We start from the raw sequence: 18622 nt of genomic DNA, 5'->3' as shown, positions 1-18622 counted from the left end.
TGCTCCTTCCACTCACATTGTCGGCCACTTTAGGACTTGAACAGCAGGTTAGGTGTAAAGATTCGCATTCTAATCAGTAATCTCTAAACTGTCTGTGCTTTATATGCTCTGTCTGAGGCCAGAGCTCTCCATTCACCTGACGAAGAGGGAAACCTTGAAAGTTTGTGCGTTTACTATCAAATAAATCGGTTGGACTAAAACCTGGTGTTGTCAGACTTTTTACTGTGTTTACCCCAGTCCAACGCCGGCACATCCACACCAGGAATTGAACCCAGGAGCTATGAAGCAGCAGTGCTAACCACTGTGCTACCGTGCCACCCATGAGTTTCAGGGAATCATTTTCATTGTTTAAAGCAAGATTGGAACCTTTCTTGCCTCCTAAACATGAGAGTTTTCATTGAGGCTTTAATAAACATAAGGAGGACAAGTAATAAAAGGCTGAAAATCAGATATAAACAAGATTAATGATCCAATATTGTATGTTGCACTGTCTGGGTTAATGTTACATTTTAGTAAAGTCTCAGCAACTGTCAGAAATACACAAAGTCAACCTTCATTCCCTTTCATTGGTAAAAATGGGTTGTTTTCCCGAGTTGGAGAAAAATAATGACAATGTAGCTATTACCAAAGAGAAACTCCTGATTGCAAATTGCAATTATTGGGAGTGTCAAATGCAGCAAATGTGTTATGATTTCTTTTAGTAATTCAAGGTGCCAGCACTTTCAAAATATGCAGTGAAACATTTATATAAGAGATACCATAATTGTTCTGAACATAGCACTAGAAATTACAATGAGATCACGTCTGACAAAGTTTTCACCCCAGGTATTTGGAGATTCTATCTCTTACAAGACAGCTGGGTAACCCTTGAACTCGCAATAAATTATAGAAAATAAGAAATAAGAGTGTGAGTAGAATATTTGACTACCTGAGTCTGCTCAGCCATTGGATATGATCCTAGCTGATCTCATTGTGGCCTTAACTCAATTTTCCTGCCTTTACCTTGACTCTTGTCGATCAGAAATCCATCCAACAACTTAACCTTAAATATATTCACTCCACTGTTCATTGGGGAAGAAAATTCCAAATGCTAATAAACTTCCTTTCTTCTGTTTAAAAACTGGGTCTCTTCGTTCCAAACTCACACGCAAGGGGAACCATCCTCTTAGCCTTCTAAAATCCATGAGTATTAGGTTCAACCTTTCCTCATAAAACAAACCAATCCAGGAATCAGCTCAGTGAACCTTTTCTGGATTGTTTCCAAAGTAAACATGGTTCTCCTTAAGCAAGGCCTCCTAAAGAATTTTGGAACTGAAACATTTAGGAGCTCAGGTTCAGGTAATTTATTTGATTAGTGCATTAAGAACATAGAGTGCAGATAACTCTGCAGATGCTGCCAGACCTTTTGAGTTTTTGCAGCATTTTCTGTTTTTATTTCAGGTTTCCAGAATCTGCAGTATTAATAATAAATAAACGCTGAGCAATCAGGAATGATGATATAGGAGAACCTTTTAAATAAGGGTCAGTAGCATTGGGGTGTCCCTGGTAATGTAAATGGGTATAGTATGATAATAATGTTTTTTCTCTTTTCATTCACAGGTTTTAAGTCGGTCCACCTCGTGTCCAAGGAGGGGCATACACGCGATGGGTCGTACTGGGGCTACTCTTGGTTGTTCGAGATTGGCCTAGTGCTTCATGTCGTTAGTGTGTGCCTAAACTGGACAAGATACTGGGCAAGACGACAGCTCAGTGACTATCGCTGATTGCTGTGCAGACACATGGATTTGGGCCGGTGTCTGTGGGAGTTTGCGCATTCTCCCCATGCTTGCATGGGTTTTCTCCGGGTGCTCCGGTTTCCTCCCACACCCCAAAGATGTGCTGTTAGGCTGATTGGCAGGAATAAATTGTCCCTAAATCAGTTTCCCTCAATCTGGATGGCCATAAAACATTAGATAGGGGTCATGGGTAGAGAGGTGGACTGGTGGTGTTGAGATGGCGGCGCGGGCTCGTTGGGTCGAAGGGCCTGTTTCCCGGGCTGATTTTGTTCTTTGTCTTCTTCGTCTTTATGTAACCTAAAGAGTGGTCAAAGAGTTTGGCGATAAGGAGGGTGAGATAAGATGCAAGATAGGGAGGGAATTCTATAGCATCGAGCCTAGACATTGGATTCTCAATAAAGTCATTGAATACAAGTATAGGTTATTGTATCATCATGGAGGGTGGGAAGCAATCCCCACACATTTTGGGGGTCGTCCCCAGAGACAATAACCTGGAGCTCAGAAGTTTTGGGTCATTATGTCTTCATTATCTCATTACTCTTTGTGGACATTTGCTGCTAATTGGCTGCATATTATAACAGCGACTACATTTCAAAAGTAATTCATTGGCTATAATCTGTTTTGAGAGATCAATTCCGGCTGGTGGCGCTATCAGTGGAGGGCAATGCAGTTCAATCGATTCCCCGCTAATGGCGCTGTCGGTGCAGTTCCTGATTTGCTCGTTCGCAGATGGCGCTCTCGACGGAAGCCGCTGCTATTTACCAGTTCCCCGCTAGCGGCGCTGTCGGTGGAGAGCGATGCGGTTTACTAGCTTTCCGGTAGCGGCGCTGTCGGTGGAAGGCGGTGCGGTTCACCAATTCTCCGGTAACGGCGCTGTCGGTGGAGGGCTGTGCGGTTCACTAGTTCTCCGGTAGCGGCCCCGTCGTTGGAAGGCGTTGCAGTTCAGTACTTCTCCGGTAGCGGCGCTGTCTGTGGAGGGCTGTGCAGTTCACTAGTTTTCCGAGAGCGGTGCTATCGCTGGAGGGCGGCGCAGTTCAGTAGTTCTCCGGTAGTGGCGCTGTCGGTGGAGGGCTGTGCGGTTCACTAGTTCTCCGGTAGCGGCCCCGTCGTTGGAAGGCGTTGCAGTTCAGTACTTCTCCGGTAGTGGCGCTGTCGGTGGAGGGCTGTGCAGTTCACTAGTTTTCCGAGAGCGGTGCTATCGCTGGAGGGCGGCGCAGTTCCGTAGTTCTCCGGTAGTGGCGCTGTCGGTGGAGGGCTGTGCAGTTCACTAGTTTTCCGAGAGCGGTGCTATCGCTGGAGGGCGGCGCAGTTCAGTAGTTCTCCGGTAGCGGCGCTGTCGGTGGAGGGCTATGCAGTTCACTAGTTTTCCGAGAGCGGTGCTATCGCTGGAGGGCGGCGCTGTTGGTGGAGGATGCAGCGGGTCCCTGGCGTGTGTATTGGTGTTGGTGCGGTCTCTGAATCCTGAGGCGGACGGGAGGCCTTTCTGAGCGATGGAGGATCAGGAATTGGAGGCGATTCGGCGCCAGAGACTGGCCGAGTTGCGGGCTCAGCGCGGGGTAAGGCCGCAGCACGAAGAGGGAGCGGGGTTGAGGCTGGAGGTTCTGCACCGGGGATGGGGAGTGGAGAGCCCGGCGGCCGCAACCCGGCCTGGGGGCAGCGGAGAGGCCGAGCCCCCTGGTTACTGCCGCCCTGTAACTCCCACCACATCCCCATAGCTGCATATTAAATATTAAATTTAATAATTCCCTACTTTTCCCGGTGATTAAATTCATTGACACCCAACTCCCACTCTTCCCCCCACCCCCCCCCCCCCCCACCCCCTTCCCCAAACCGGGCTATTCGTCTGCGGGGGGAGTCACCTTCCACCTGCCAGCCAAAAAACAACTGGCCGGGAAAGTGGCTGCAGTTTGTTTGCTGCTTGTAGTAGAAACTCTGCCTGATTTCTCCCTCCCATACAACGGCCGGAAAACACTCCAGCTATCTGTCACACACCTGCCACCATTCATCACTGACTGTGCTTAAAGGTACATTTTATGGACTGCTTGCAATGCAGTAAAATACGTTGGTGGATTTAATAGTTGTTTATAGCTCATGTTTTAGTGTCAAAATATGTCAAATGGGGTGCACTAACTAATCATAGATTCCCACGGTGCAGAAGGAGGCCATTCATCCCTTTGAGTCTGCACCGACAACAATCCCAATCCTTGTAACCCCACACGTCCCCCTGACTAAAGGGCAATTTAACATGGCCAGTTAACCTAACCTGCACACCTTTGGAGCATGAGGGGAAACTCATGCAGACATGGGGAGAATATGCCAACTCTACACTGACAGTCACCCGAGGCTGGTATTGAATCTGGGTCCCCGGTGCTGTGAGGCGGTGCTGTGAGGCAGCACTGTGCCATCATGCTGCCCAGAAAAATGCAAGTCACTCACCAACTTTATGGAGGAATGCAAATTGCTGCAGCTTGCTGGATGATTTGCATTGTCATTTGCCCCACAAAAGCTCACCACGGAAAGTAAAGGCCTCTGCTGAAGAGCACAAGCATGCTTTTTGATGGTCACATTTATGTTGCCGCAATGCCAGTCAGTCTCTCTGGCCCAGAAAGCGAACTAGATAAAATATATTAATGTGTAATGTGGGCCAGTCTCGAGCAGAAGGTGAAATCAGCATTGCAGAAGGAACAAATGAAGGGAGCACTTGGCAGAGCACATACCTCTGTCGTGTTGTGTTAACTTAATATCATGACACACTTTTGAAGTTTTTCCCTGCCTGGTTGATGCTGTTAAGTACAAAGCTGAAAATAAATCCCTTTATTAAGATTTTTAATTTCACTGAGGTTGCTCCAGGCCAATCCATGTCTAACAACCAGCTCTGCTCACATTTTGACACAGCTGAAACAATCCACAGTATTCTGAATTAATTAACACATCCTAAATAAAACAACCCACAACATTAAAAAAGTGATCTGTGGACACCTGGTGCGGAGAGGGGAGGGTCGGGATGGTGACCTCCTCGTGAACCTGCTCCTGGGCCTGGCGAAACGTGCCATTTACAGGTCCAGGCAGTAGGCGATCGAGAGGGCCATCCATCCTGACTGTCTGCCCCTCTACCACGGCTACGTTCGCGGCCAGGTGTCCCTGGAGAGGGAGCATGCGGTGTCCGCGGGTGCTGTTGATGCCTTCCGTGCCTGTTGGGCACTGCAGGGGCTGGGGTGCATTATTGACCTGAATAATCACATTTTAATTTGACATTTTTAAGTTTCCTTTGTGCTTTTGTTTTTCAGGCTGTTCCCCTTCCTTCTGGGGAGCTACCCCTTTTACTTTGTCCTAATTTAATTTGAATTTGTTTATTTGGTTTGACCTTAAAAGAGGCCCATTGTTGTCATTTACAATTCAGTTGATAGATAAAAGCCGTCAGTTTGTGTAATGAATCTTTATTTCATATATGACAGTCAGGAAACTGAAGTTTTGTGGTATTCTTTCATAATCATGTAGACATGTTGATTCATATAATTGTTGAGTGTTTTTAAAATCAGCTAGCGTTTGAACAAATGTCATAACCTTTGAAATGTTTTTATCTTACCTCAATTCAGGATGCACCTGACGATCAGCAAAACCAGCAAGAGGCGAAGCAGCGGTAAGAATGTCAACCATTTAAAAATAAAACTTATTGCATAATTTACTCTCTGCCGCTTGCCACTCCCAACAAAAGTTTACCAACTGTCTGTTTGTAAATGGCCATTGTGGCGAAAATGGGGATGTGTAAGATTGAGAGGGGATGGATGGGATGTTCTCCACATTTGTCTTTCCCCACTGTAGAAAAACCTTTGACCTGGTAGATTGGGCAGTTCCGCAGCAGCAAGTGTGAAAATGCTTTAAACCTTTCTATAGTGTGTTAATATCATTAGACTAAAGTATGTTTGAATTTGTTTCTTCATCTGAATTTACAGTAGCATGTCATTAATTCAAATTATTTTAACTACATTAAGACCATATTTTGATTCTTGTAAAGAAAAATTGCCCCTTATTATGTATCCTTTTTTTGCTTTTGATTTTATTGGAAAAAATGCGATATTGCATACTCTGATTCGTGCTTCCTTAATGTGAACAAACTGTGATTGCAGGGAGGCAGAAATGAGGAATAGCATTCTTGCTCAAGTTTTAGATCAATCTGCTCGTGCCAGATGTAAGTAATGGAAAACTCTACGTTACGGCTCTAATTAAAAATGTGGCATTAAGTCGCTTAATAAACTATAAGAACTTTAACTGGTTAGCATTGGTGAAAGAAAATGGTTACAAAGTATATTGATCAAAGTGTTATGATGACCAAAATTAGCCAGAAGCAGGAGTAATATAAACTTTATAGGAAAGAACCATACCCTACGTTTTTCATCAGGATTTCCTACCCCCTTTCCTTCCTCAGACTCTGCTCTGACTGACAATTCATCTTGATCACTGCTCCCTTGTATTCTCTTCTCATCCTGTCTGCTTTCAACTCCACTTCCTCCTGTATTCACCTTTGAGCAATCCCACTTATAGCTGCACTTAAAGGCCAATAGTTGGTGGTTTGAACCTGATTTTTTTAGAACCTTCTGTGGCTTGTGTGTTATCAGGTGGCTTGTCCCTGTCCAGTTTGAATGTCACAAATATTCAATCCCTCCGACACTGACAAACGATGGCAGCAATGTGTACCATCTCCAGGATGCTTTGCAGGAACTCACCAAGATTCATTAGCCAGTATCTTCAAAACCCATGATGGCTACAATCTAGAAGAATAAGGGCAGTAGATACCTGGGAACACCACCACTTGGAAGTTCTCCTCCAAACCACTCACCATCCAGAATTGGAAATATAACACTGCTGCTTCACTGTTGCTGGATCAAATCCTGGTACTCCCTCCCTAACAGCGCTGTGGATGTACCTGTACATCAGGGATTGCATGGCAGCTGACTCCCACCTTCCCAAGGACGACTAGGAACAGGTAATAAATGCTGGCCTAATAGCAACAGCCACATCCTATCAATGAATTAAAAAACAAGTTATAGATGGACCTCAATTTCCTCCATTTAAATATTTAAAAGAGGCTAATGCTGTCACAAATTCTGTACCATTGCCACTGATTTGATTGCTCCTCCATCCGTTATCACAAGCTATTTGTAATTCCAAAACTGAGCTAATGGCTCCATTACTTCTCTTTCACAAATACCAGCTACTCGACTCACCTTTGTCGCTGCCTCAGCCAACCTGCTGCTCACTCATCTATGCCTTTGTCACTTTTGTTTCAACTCTTCAATATATCGCTTGGCCAATTCTCCTCCATCTGGAAATATCAGCTGAATTAAGATTCTGCTGCCCACTCCTATTCTGCATCATGTCGTCCTCATGCAGCATTCCTGAGCTCACTACTATATTAGATTCCTGTATCCAAAACCCCTGTTAAAATTCTTATCCCTCAATTTTTAATGGTTGTATTTGATGGTTGCCATGACAGTATGTTTAAATAATGGTTCCAGAAGTTAATTTGTTTTATCACCTGTGTCAGTGTAATCCAGTTTTTTTGCACTAGATCACACCCACCTGTGAACAAACAGTATTGAATAAGTGTTGGGTAATGAAGCAAAATCCTGATGCTGGAAATCTGGAATTGAAACAGAAATGAAGCAGGTCAGGCAGCAGAAAGAAACAGTTTACATTTCAAGGTGATGATCCTTCCTTGGAACTGGAAAACTTTGGAGATGTAACAGGTTTTAAACAAGTATAGGTACAGGAAAAGGGAGTGAAGAAAAGAACAATAGGGAACACTTGTGACAAGGTGGAAGCCAGGAGAGATTAAATGACAACAGGATTTTGATTTGATTTATTATTGTCACGTGTTAGTATAGAGTGAAAAATATTGTTTCTTACGTGCTATACAGACAAAGCATTCATAGAGAAGGAGTGTAGTGTTACAGTCTTAGCTAAGGTGTAGAGAAGATCAACTTACTGTGAGGGAGGTCCATTCAAAAGTCTGACAGCAGCTGGGAAGAAGCTGTTCCTGAGTTGGTTGGTACGTGACCTCAAACCTTTGTGTCTTTTTCCCGACGGAACAAGGAATGTGTGGGGTCCTTAATTATGCTGGCTGTTTCACCAAGGCAATGGGAAGTGTAGACAGAGTCAATGAATGGGAGGCTGGTTTGTGTGATGAATTGGGCTACGTTCACGACTTTTTGTAGTTTCTTGTGGTCTTGGGCAGAGCAGGAGCCATTCCAAGATATGATACAACCAGAAAAAAATGCTTTCTGTGGCCCAGGCCACGGAGTTTGGAGATGGATTTCATTGGAATAATGTTGTCGAAGGCTGAGTTTTAATCGATAAATAGGAGTCTGATATAGGTGCCTTTGTTATCTAGATGTTCCAGGGTTGAGTGCAGGGTCAAGGAGATGACGTCTGCTGTGGACCTGTTGCAGTTGGAGGTGAACTGTAGTGGATCCAGGCAGTCTAGGAGGCTGGAATTGATTCGTGCCATGACTAACCTTTCAAAGCACTTCATAATGATGGATGTCAGAGTCACCAGAAGATAGTCATTAAGGCACGTTGCTTGACTTTTCTTTGGTACTGGGATGATGGTCATCTTCTTGAAGCAGATAGGGACCTCAGATTTTTGAAAGAAAGGTTGAAAGTGTCTGCGAATACCCCTGCCAGCTCATCATGCAGGATCTGAGGGCTCATTCAGGTACCCCAGCTGGGCCAATCGCTTTCCGTGGGTTGACCTTTGAGAAGCTGCTCTGTCACCTGCGCTGGTGACCTCAAATATAGATTCATCCAAGGCTTCCAGGGTGGAGGGCGTGCTGTTGCTGACCTCTTGCTGAAAACGAGCATAGAATGCATTGACTCAAAGGGAGGGGTGTGTTAGAGCCAACAATTTTACATGCCTTCATCTTGTAGCCTGTTATGTCTTGGCAGACCTTGCTATAGTCGGCAGAGGTCAGTGTGGCTAGCCTGGGTCTCGAGCTTGGTCCAATACAGTCTTTTGGCATCTTTGATGGATTTCCTTAGCTTTCTTATATAGGTCAAGATCACCTGACTTAAGTGCCTCAGACCTGGACTTCAACAAGCAGTGGATATCTCTGTTCATGTATGGTTTCCGATTCGGAAACACACGGATTTGCTTTTTTGGCACACTGTCTCCTACACACTTACTAATGAAGTCATTATTAAGTGTGGAGTGGTGTAATCGTCAGGCTGGTCGCAGAGTTTTTAAATACTGACCAATCCACTGACTCTAAGCAGTCCTGTAGGAGACTGGTAGATCAAGACAAATAGAGATGATAATGGAACAAATTAAGAAACAAAAGATGTGTCGAGTGGCGGTGTAAATGAGAATAACAGAAATGCTGCTGTCCAAAAAATGGGAGCACCGACTATGATTGAATGCAGTGTTGAGTCCAGATGCGTAACGCATCTGATTGAAAGGTGAAGTGCTGTTCCTCATGCCTAACATTTGACTTTCCTTGAAACATTAGGGACAGAGATCAGAGTGGAAGTTGTGGAAATTAAAATGACAGGTCACCCGAAGCTCAAAGTCATGTTTACAGACTAAACTACAGTGCAGTATACTAAATTAATAAAACTATAATTGCACTTTGACTTGGAAGGGGTTTTTGGGGCCCTGGAAAGTGGGTACAAGGAAGATGAACAGGTAGATGTTGCATCTTCTGTAAATGTGATTGAGGAGCGGACCAGGGTATTGCGGAGTCAACAATCTCTTGGCAAGCTGTAAAGGGAGAGATGGAGAAGATGTGTTGATGCTATCACACTAGAGGCAATAGGAAGAGGGAGAATGATGCATTGAATCTGGAGGTTGGTAGGGTGTAAGGTGCGGACATAGAGAACGTAATCGTGGTTCTTGCAGAGAGAGGAATGGGTGAGAACAGAAGTGCGGGCAATTGAATGGTCAATTGCCGTCAACCACATTGGAGAGGACTCCAGTTGAGGTGAGAGGAAGACATATCAGAAACACCAGGTCCCCACCAGAATAAACTTTGAGTTTAGCATGGCACAGAGGCTTTTTTTGTCACCTTCCCTTGACACCTCCTTTGACCAAGAGTCTTCCCACTGCCATGCAAAGTATCCTTTCTCCCAACTTCAGAATTCCCCTTCCTTTGGGCGTGTTTTCCTTTCTAGGTTTTTTGCTTTGGAGTTGCCACTGTGATATCAGCAGTCTCAAATTCCCAGTTCCCCTCACTCAAATCAGTTACCCTCTGAGCTGCTAACGATCTGTTCTTGAAAATCCATCCCAAATGTCATCATTAAATCTTGAGAGATGGCACTGCACCAGCAGAGGCTGAATGGCAACTGTCCAACACCGTTTCTGACCTTCACCGGGACCAATACTCCACCACTGGAGCCATTGTCTCCAGGTCTATCATTTAATTTCATTTCTTCTGGGGGTCTTCCCTCCAAGCCCTCCACCATGGCAGTCATTTCTACCTCCTTCCCAAAATCTACAAATGGAGTTACTCTGATAGGCCCATTGTTTCAGCCTATTCTTGCCCTACAAAAATGTTTGCTTTCTCTCTAGATTCTACTTGTTCTCTCCTTGACCAGTCTGTTCCCACCCACATTCACAACTCTTCCTATACCATTTGGCATTTTAATGGTTTCCAGTATCCTTAGCCCTCACCAACTGCTTTTCACCACGGTCACTCTACACTTTCATCCTCTACTTTCTTAAATAGAGACCCAACAGTCCCAGTCCTCCCCCCCATCCTTGTCTGTTTGGCTGAACTTGTTCTTGCATTGAACAACTTCTCCAATGACTGCTCTCACTTCTTTCAAGCTAAGGTGTTTTCATTGGGAAGCTGAATGGTTCCCAGCTAGACCTGCCTTGACTTTGGATGTAGCCTTTGTTCCAGTGCTACTCAGGTGCTTGTCCTCATCTTTTTCCAGTATGATGATGACGGTATTAATGCTGTTTCCTGTTGCCCAGAACTTGAATGTGTAACTATCTTTGCTTCCAATTTCCACCCTTTCCTGCCTTCACCTGGTCCTTCTATGACCTTTTCCCTCCTTTCTGCAACTTCTGTCCCCATTAGGGGACAGGCTATCAATCAGTGTCCACTGACTTTCACCCCATCCCAGTAAGGACTTGTTCTCTCCCTCCTGATTGAACAATGCCACCATACAGTACTTCCGACGTGTCTTCCTTTTTCCTCAACCGAGAATTCCCCTCCACCCTGGTTGGTGCTGCTCTCAATGATTTCTTATTCTTCTGTTCTCAGCCATTCACTTCCACCCAGAATCACAATAAGACTTCCCTTGTCCTCGTGTTTCATCCCACGAGTTTCCACATTCAACATATCATACTCCTCCATTTCCACCACTTCCAGCACAATGACAGCACCAAACTCACCTTCCCCTTCCTGTGCCCTTTAGGCATTTGAAGGTGCCATTTCTTAAGTCACACCATGGTCAACTCCTCAATCAACCCTTTCAAGGGACCTTCCCATGAAATCACAGGAGTGAAATCACCCATTGTCCCAAACATACTTTCCAGATGGAATTGCGTTTCACATGTCCTCTCAATTTAGAATACTGTATTTGCTGCTCCAATGCAGATTCCTCTGTACTGGGTCTTCAGACAAATTGGTTCACCTCATTGCCGAATTCCTTCATTTAGTCCTCAAGCATGACTCTGAGCACAGCATTTATCATGTTAATTTTCTGCTTGTGTCCTATGCTGTCTCAGTGAAACTCGAGGAACAGCACCTTATCTTTCAAAGGCATTTTGCAGCCTTCTGTACTCAAATGTTGAGTTCAGATCATAACCACGGCACCCGTTGTTATGGATGGCAGCTGTTGGTGATGATTCTTTGATTCCCATTTACACCACCTCTGGATACCTTTTTTGTTTCTTGACTTGTCTCATTACCATCCCTCTTTACCTTGCATCTTTGTTTCTTTCTCTGTCTTATTGCTCCTGGCATCCACCTTATCACGGATGTTCCCTTTCATTCTTGTTCTCCCTTTCCCTGCTTCTGTTTAATCTTGTTTAAAACCTGTTACATCTCTGACGTTTTTCAGTTCTGACGGAAGGTCATTGAACTGAAAGGTTAACTCTGTTTCTTTCTCCACAGGTACTGCCTGACCTGCTGAGTGTAACCAGGTATTTGATACTAGCTGATGAAAGTGGAGGTGTCATTAACTCATTATTGCCACCTGGTGGTGTCCGTGTCCTGTCCAAATCGGAAAGGCCAGTGTTGCAACCTTGTAGATGCTGTGGTGAAGCTTTTACCTAAAAGGAATAATCCAGGCTCAAATCTTGTAAGCAGTTTTAGTGAGAATAAACTGGAATTTTCCATGGCAAAATTATAAAGAAACCTGCCTGTGGAAACTTTTTTTTAAATTTTACGGTTTGAGTGACATTGATTGCTGAGTTGGACATTTTACAACGTTAGCACCGAGCATGAATAACATTTCCAGCTGGCAGTTTACTTTTACTTTATCCTGCAGCAAAAACAAATGGATACAGCACAACAGTTGTATTCATCCACTAAACAGGATAATGATTGGAATATCATTAATGCTGGGGTAGTTAAGTTTAACTTTTGATCTTACAAAATGCCTAGGTTTGCAGATATGCTTTTAGTTAGTCTTTCCTGAAGTATTCCCCTCAATGAATTTTCTGTGTGATCCATCTCATTTTGTATTTATGTTTCATTCCCAGTGAGTAATTTGGCTCTGGTGAAACCCGAGAAAGCCAAATCGGTGGAAAATTACCTTATCCAGATGGCACGATTTGGGCAGCTTGGTGGAAAAGTAAGACATTGTCAGTCTGGGATACAACAAACTCATGCTTTTCTATCAATTAAAACCACACCTTCCCATCATATTTTGTAGCACAAAGAAACAAGCAGCTAATGCCCGTTGAAGTGGTGGAGGCTGCCTCGCTAAATATTTTTAAGACGCGGGTTGGTGGGTTTTTGATAAGAGAGGGGATTACGGGTTATGGGGAGAAAGCGGGAAAGTGGAACTGAGCAGCGACAGATCAGCCATGATCTTATTGAATGGCGGGGCAGGCTCGAAGGGCTAGATGGCCTACTCCTGCTCCTATTTCTTATGTTCTTATATGCAGATGCTGGAAGCAATTAGGAAGGTCGACAATATGTTAGTCTTTAATGCAAAGGGATCGAAGAAGATTCACTGCAGTCATAATTGGGCATTAGTGAGACCTGGAGTACTGTGTACATTTTAGGTCTTCTTCATAGGGATAGGTATACTTGCCTCAGAGAGAGTGCAGCAAAGGTTTGTTTAACTGATCCCTGGTGTGAGAGGATTGTTTTGTGAGGAAAGATTTGAATATATTAAACCTATGTTCCTTAGAATTTAAAAGAATTTGGTGGGGCGGGGGGGTGGTAGATAGGTAGGTAGATGGTGGGGAGTGATCTAAATGAAACATTAAAAGTCTTGACCGGGGTTGGTACTGGGAAGATGTTTCCTTGGCTGGGGCGTCTGGACTGAGGGCTCTCAATCCCAGAATAAAGAGTTGGCCATTTGGGACTGAGATGAGGAGAAATCTCTTTACTCAGAGGATTATGAATCCGGAATTCTCTAGATTCTGTGGATGCTCAGTTATTGAGTGCGTTCAAAACAGAATTGGAGGGTTCTAAGGGAATTGAGGGATGTGGGGTTAAAATGGGAAGTTGCACTCAAAGAACATTGGAGTAGGCTTAAACCACTTAACCTACTGCTTCTGTTTCTTCTGTTCTAAAATCATCTGAAAAACATTTACACTTTTGCATAAATTGAGAATATTTTTCATTAGAAAGCTGCAGTTATGAAAACAGTTCTAATTGTAATGTTTGGTGAATAAGTCGTACGTATGCTTTTACACCTTCCAGTTTCATGTTCCATCACAAGATAATAGAATGTGGTTTCATGCTATAGTTCCCCATAGATTGGGCCTAACCATTGCCATGGCCAGGACGAAACAGGAGGTCTGGTTGTTCTAGCCTGCAGTTGTGCGATAGCAAGCAACGGGCCATTCAGCAAAAATACTGGCTGGTAATCCAAGTACTATTCACTGGCATGTTTTGCTAATTTTGGAAGGTATGTGAAACACGGAAGGCTGTCAAAGAAGGAAGATGAAGAAGTAGTTAGTACTTTCTTTTAAGGTTATTGGCTGTTTGAGTTTTCAGTTGGTCATGACTTTACTTGAACAGATAGATGGGGCTAGTGGTTTCTGCAATGTTGCCTCTTAAAAATGCATATATCATGGTATTACTCCAGTTTAATGAGACAAACATGAACAGCAGCCGACTCTTTAATTCATTTAACAATCTCCCTTTATTTAACACTTGAGGTACCAATTCAAACTTAAGTTGCAACTCTAAGTCTTTTGCTGAACATTAATCCACAACTGAACTTTAAGTCTTAACTGAACATTTAACTTTAACTGTTTACCTGAAAATAGATACTACCGAGCTTTAGGAAAAACCTGGCCAGAAATATCCCCAATGTAGAATCTATCTTGGTAGCCTTCTTTCTGAAGAATCCTTCAGGGCACACTTTTTACAATGGTGAATCTCTGTAGAGTTATTGTTGGCAAACAAAGGACTGCACATGTCTTTTATCTACAAATTCCTTCACTTTCTTCCAGAAGATTCTCTGTTATCCAGCCAATTGTGTAACCAGAAACCAATCACGTGGCTCAAACAGCCAATGAAATTACTTGTAAACTACGCCATTATGCTTAGTTCAAATGGCATGTCTTTCACATAACGGCAATAAAATTTGATGCCATCAAGTCTACTTGAAAGTAAACAACTTCCCATATTTGGTTGGCACAGGAAGCTTCAGATCACAGTTCCCAGACCAGATCCCTGACTCATAACTTTATGACCTGCATCTGGTTTTTAATTATTAGTTGACCAAAAATCCCAGTATGCTTAACTCTTAATCAGAAATGCCATTTTAAAGCCACTATTGTTGTTAAAATCTTTGTTGTCGTTCTTGCTCTGTCTACAATAAAAAAAGAAACAAAACCAGTTCCATTATAAGTGTATCAAACTTCATTATTGTGTTTATATTTTTAGATTTCTGAATCAGGATTGATTGAAATCCTTGAGAAAGTCAATCAACAAATGGGAAAGCAAACTATTGTCAAGGTAAATGCAAATATATTATCAACAGGTCTGGCAGCACCTGTGAAGAAAGAAATAGAGTTAACATTTTGAGTCCATGCCACTCTTCTTCAGACCACAAGAGAGGGAGAAATGGGTTGGATTATAAACAAAGAAAATTGCAGCACAGGAACAGGACCTTCAGCCATCCAAGCCTGTACACTCCATGCTGCCCGACTGAACTAAAACTCCCTACCCTATCGGGGACCATATCCTTCCATTCCCATCCTATTCATGTATTTGTCAACACACCCCTTAAAAGTCACTATCATATCTGCTTTCACTACCTCCCCCAGCAGTGAATTCCAGACACACACCACCCTCTGTATAAAAAAACTTGAGTCGTACATCTAAAATTATATAGAGTATGAGTGCGTGGGGCAGCTAGAATGGAGTAGGAAGTCACTAATTGGGATTTAATTCTTTAATTCTTTGTTGCAATCTCTCCTAGCTCCCACCAATAGCTGACTTAATCTATTTCAGTTTTTCCATCCTTTATACAATATAAAATCTATCACATTTTGCTGTCTCTTTCACTCTGAAGAAAAAACCATACAGTCTCAAAACAGGCCATTTGGTCCTTCGAGTCTGCATTGACAACAATCCCACCAGGCCCTAGCCCCACTTTGTTACCCTGCTAATCTGTCACATCCTGGGACACTAAGGGTTAATTTACCATGTCCAATCAACCTAACCCGCATGGCTTTGGACTGTGTGAGGAAACCGGAGCACCCTGAGGGAATCCATGTCGACACGAGAATGTGCAAACTCCACATAAATAGTGACCCAAGGCAGGAATCGAACCTGGGTCTCTGAAGCTGTGAGGCAGCAGTGTTAATCATTGTGCAACCCCTAATTGTAATACTAATTGTAATGTGCACAGGGATCACAAAAACGACCATCTAGTGAAAGTAAAAGTGAAATGGATGCTTTGACTAGATGCTGTGGTGAAATTTTGAAAAGTGTTTGTGCCTTAGAGTACGGAAATAAAAATTAAAGGGTGCAGTCCAAAAGGTATGACAATAATAAATAGTTCGTAACCTGCCCAATATATATAAGTATATAGATAATCTTTGGTGTTCATGAAATGCAACCTAGGGCATGGTTGTGATCAGCTATTAATCTGGCCTTCCCTACTAAGGTCGCTGCTCAGACATTCTTTGCAGGCAAAATGGCAGCCTCTTCAAATTAACAACTACATTTGTCCCCTGGGAGAGGTCAGGTTACGTCATAAAAGAAAGTTACAGCTCCCAGTTAAGATAGAGCTACGAGTTAATAACTCAGATTTGAGAGTGAGATAAAAGCTTGGCGCTGTATAATTGTATAATTCATACTAGATACAGACTATACTAAGAGATATTTGGAAAAACTGACATATTCAAATCCTTGTATATTTTAGTTCAACAGACGGAAAGTAATGGATTCTGATGAAGAGGATGATTACTGAATTCTGACCATCCAAAGAAGCTAATTTAATAATAAGGGGAATGAAAGCTAAGAGAGCTGTGCTGACAAAAGGATGGACAGATGTATTTGATATTTTTCTCCTTGTTTACTGAGAGAGTTTTTCTCTGTATAGTTTTGTATCTGTGGGTGGAAATAACAAATCACTTCACAACTTGGTGGTTTTAAATGCTGCTTTTAAGGCATGGATAGAATTTCCTGGTGGTTATGTGCAGAAATTTACTCCTGAGACCAACTTTTTGAAAAGATGTTGAAGACCATCTTAACAATTTCTCTGGTTAACCCCACTCTGCTGAGAACAGCCACTAAGGCTGTCTACAGATATGTACGGGTAATTCTGATTACTGTCTAAATGGAGAAAACTTATGCAGTTTTATTTCAATCAAGTTTGAATTAAACTGCTACATTGTGGAATGTTAGAAACCAAAAAGTTGAGATGTTAATTGGGGATATTATGTAAGAAAAGCAATATATAACTTGTTTTTGCACACCTGAATATTGTTTTGTTTTACTGTACATTTTAGAGCTAATCCCTGGACTGGAGAATGCTCTACACTTGAGAAATTGCTGGCAAACAACCTGCAATTCTCAGTTCATGAGCTTCTGCAGACCAGGGTTCGCTCCCTGTTAGCAGACTGGGATCGGCCCTTCTTGTTTTGATTTACTTTGACTAATAATTTTGAAATCTTAATTTGAAGGAATGCAATCTATTTGCTGGATTTAAAAGAAACACAATTCCCAAATTTAGTCTGAATCTCATTGCCAATATGTAATAAAGATGTACTTCATTGCAATTATCTTGGTGTAGTCTGAACTTACTGATTGTTACCCATTGTTGAAATGTTCATAAAAGGAAAATACTGCAGATCACAGAAACCTGAAATATAAACAAAGTGCTGGCAATACTCAGCAGGTCTGGCAGCATCTGTGGACAGAGAGAAATAGTTAACATTTTGAGCCAATTATGACTCTTCAGAACACAGTCAAACAAATTGAATAGCTGTATAGAATATATGTATAAATGCAGAATTGAAGCTGATGATAAGGAAGCCAGATACTTAAAATGTTGCGGTGCAAATACAAATCCAGGAGCAATTGAAACACTCTCTAAAAAATCTGATGTGCAGAGGTCTTTCTAGTCATGTGGCTTTTGATAACTTTGCTGCCCATAACTTGCATCTTACAAAAATATTGTTTAAATTGTAGGGAATAGTCATCAAACCCCCTTGACATTTTCCTCATGCAAGATCTAAAGGGTGAAATAAGCAGCAGTTTAAAAGGTTGTTTTGATTTAATTCTGAGCAAGAAATGGTTTGTAATTTTACAATAGTGTCAAATTTCCTCTAAACAGTTAATTTTGTTGAAGTGGGTGCAGCATAAAAGCATACAAGACTTAAAGTCTTAATAAGCCAGATATGTTTAATGTTTAGATGGCAAAGTAGGCTTGATGGGCCAGATAGTCTCCTCCTGTTCCTATTTGCTCCTACTTTCTCCTATGAAGATTATATGTCCTTACTGAGTCCTGGACTCCTCTTACAATTGAATAATTTTCATCAATCATGAACCCACAGGTTGGAGCATGTTGATAAACTGCAATGCTGGTAAAGATCCAAGTGGTTCACTCATTGACTCCATCCAATACTTGTCTTTAGCAAACGACAAGTGTTTTCATATCATTTATGTATAGATTTCAAATTCTTCAATCACTTTGATTGACTTTAGCCAGTACACTTTCTAAGACTGGCTTTCGTTCTTTGTTAGCAAGGCCAAAGCCAATACCACTGAGCCAAAGTTCTTCTTTCATCCCTATCCCTTGGGGGGCCAAGTGTTCCATCCCTATTTTTGATAGATCATATCTAATCTGATCATTGTGGTTTCAGAACTGGAAGCTCCACAATTAATCTGATCTTAGTCCGGCAGGTCCAAGAGAAATGGAGTAAACGAAGGGGACAACTTTTATATTGCCTTCATTAATATTACCAAGCATTCACCAGAAGTGAGCTATTTTAAGTTGGAGAAAATTGGCTGCTCTCCAAAGCTGCTGCTTCCCTTTCCATGCCATCATACTAAGTCAATATCAAAATCGTTTATGATGTGCATTGTGATCAAGGTTTGTTTTAGCACTGAGACTCTGTAGATCAAGTAAGGGACAGCACCGGAGGAAATACCAAAGGGTGTCTAGACAAGTGGCTTTTCTGTCACTGTACCAGTTATTCCAAA

The 18622-nt window shown here is 42.5% G+C and overlaps 1 protein-coding gene across 1 annotated transcript; it reads left to right on the top strand.

Moving 5' to 3' along the window:
- The first annotated feature begins 3174 nt into the window (after window positions 1-3174).
- Window positions 3175-17199, top strand: pdcd5 (programmed cell death 5). Its single transcript, XM_080186916.1, has 6 exons — window positions 3175-3331; window positions 5372-5415; window positions 5903-5964; window positions 12484-12575; window positions 14852-14923; window positions 16338-17199. Exons 1-6 carry the CDS (start codon window positions 3266-3268, stop codon window positions 16383-16385), a joined length of 384 nt encoding a protein of 127 aa, XP_080043042.1. The 5' UTR covers window positions 3175-3265; the 3' UTR covers window positions 16386-17199.
- The last annotated feature ends 1423 nt before the right edge of the window (window positions 17200-18622 follow it).

The sequence above is a fragment of the Carcharhinus amblyrhynchos genome, chromosome 4, assembly GCF_965287045.1.
Source record: "Carcharhinus amblyrhynchos chromosome 4, sCarAmb.v2.hapA, whole genome shotgun sequence".
Classification (NCBI taxonomy): domain Eukaryota; kingdom Metazoa; phylum Chordata; class Chondrichthyes; order Carcharhiniformes; family Carcharhinidae; genus Carcharhinus; species Carcharhinus amblyrhynchos.
This window is presented reverse-complemented; position numbering and strand designations above follow the sequence as displayed.

What these genes read in the sequence shown, in the direction of transcription:
- pdcd5 (XM_080186916.1), top strand. Translation starts at nt 3,266, where the DNA reads ATGGAGGATCAGGAATTGGAGGCGATTCGGCGCCAGAGACTGGCCGAG. An exon ending in CAGCAAGAGGCGAAGCAGCG is followed by an intron (nt 5,416 to 5,902) that starts GTAAGAATGTCA and finishes CTGTGATTGCAG; the next exon opens with GGAGGCAGAAATGAGGAATA. An exon ending in TTGGGCAGCTTGGTGGAAAA is followed by an intron (nt 12,576 to 14,851) that starts GTAAGACATTGT and finishes TTATATTTTTAG; the next exon opens with ATTTCTGAATCAGGATTGAT.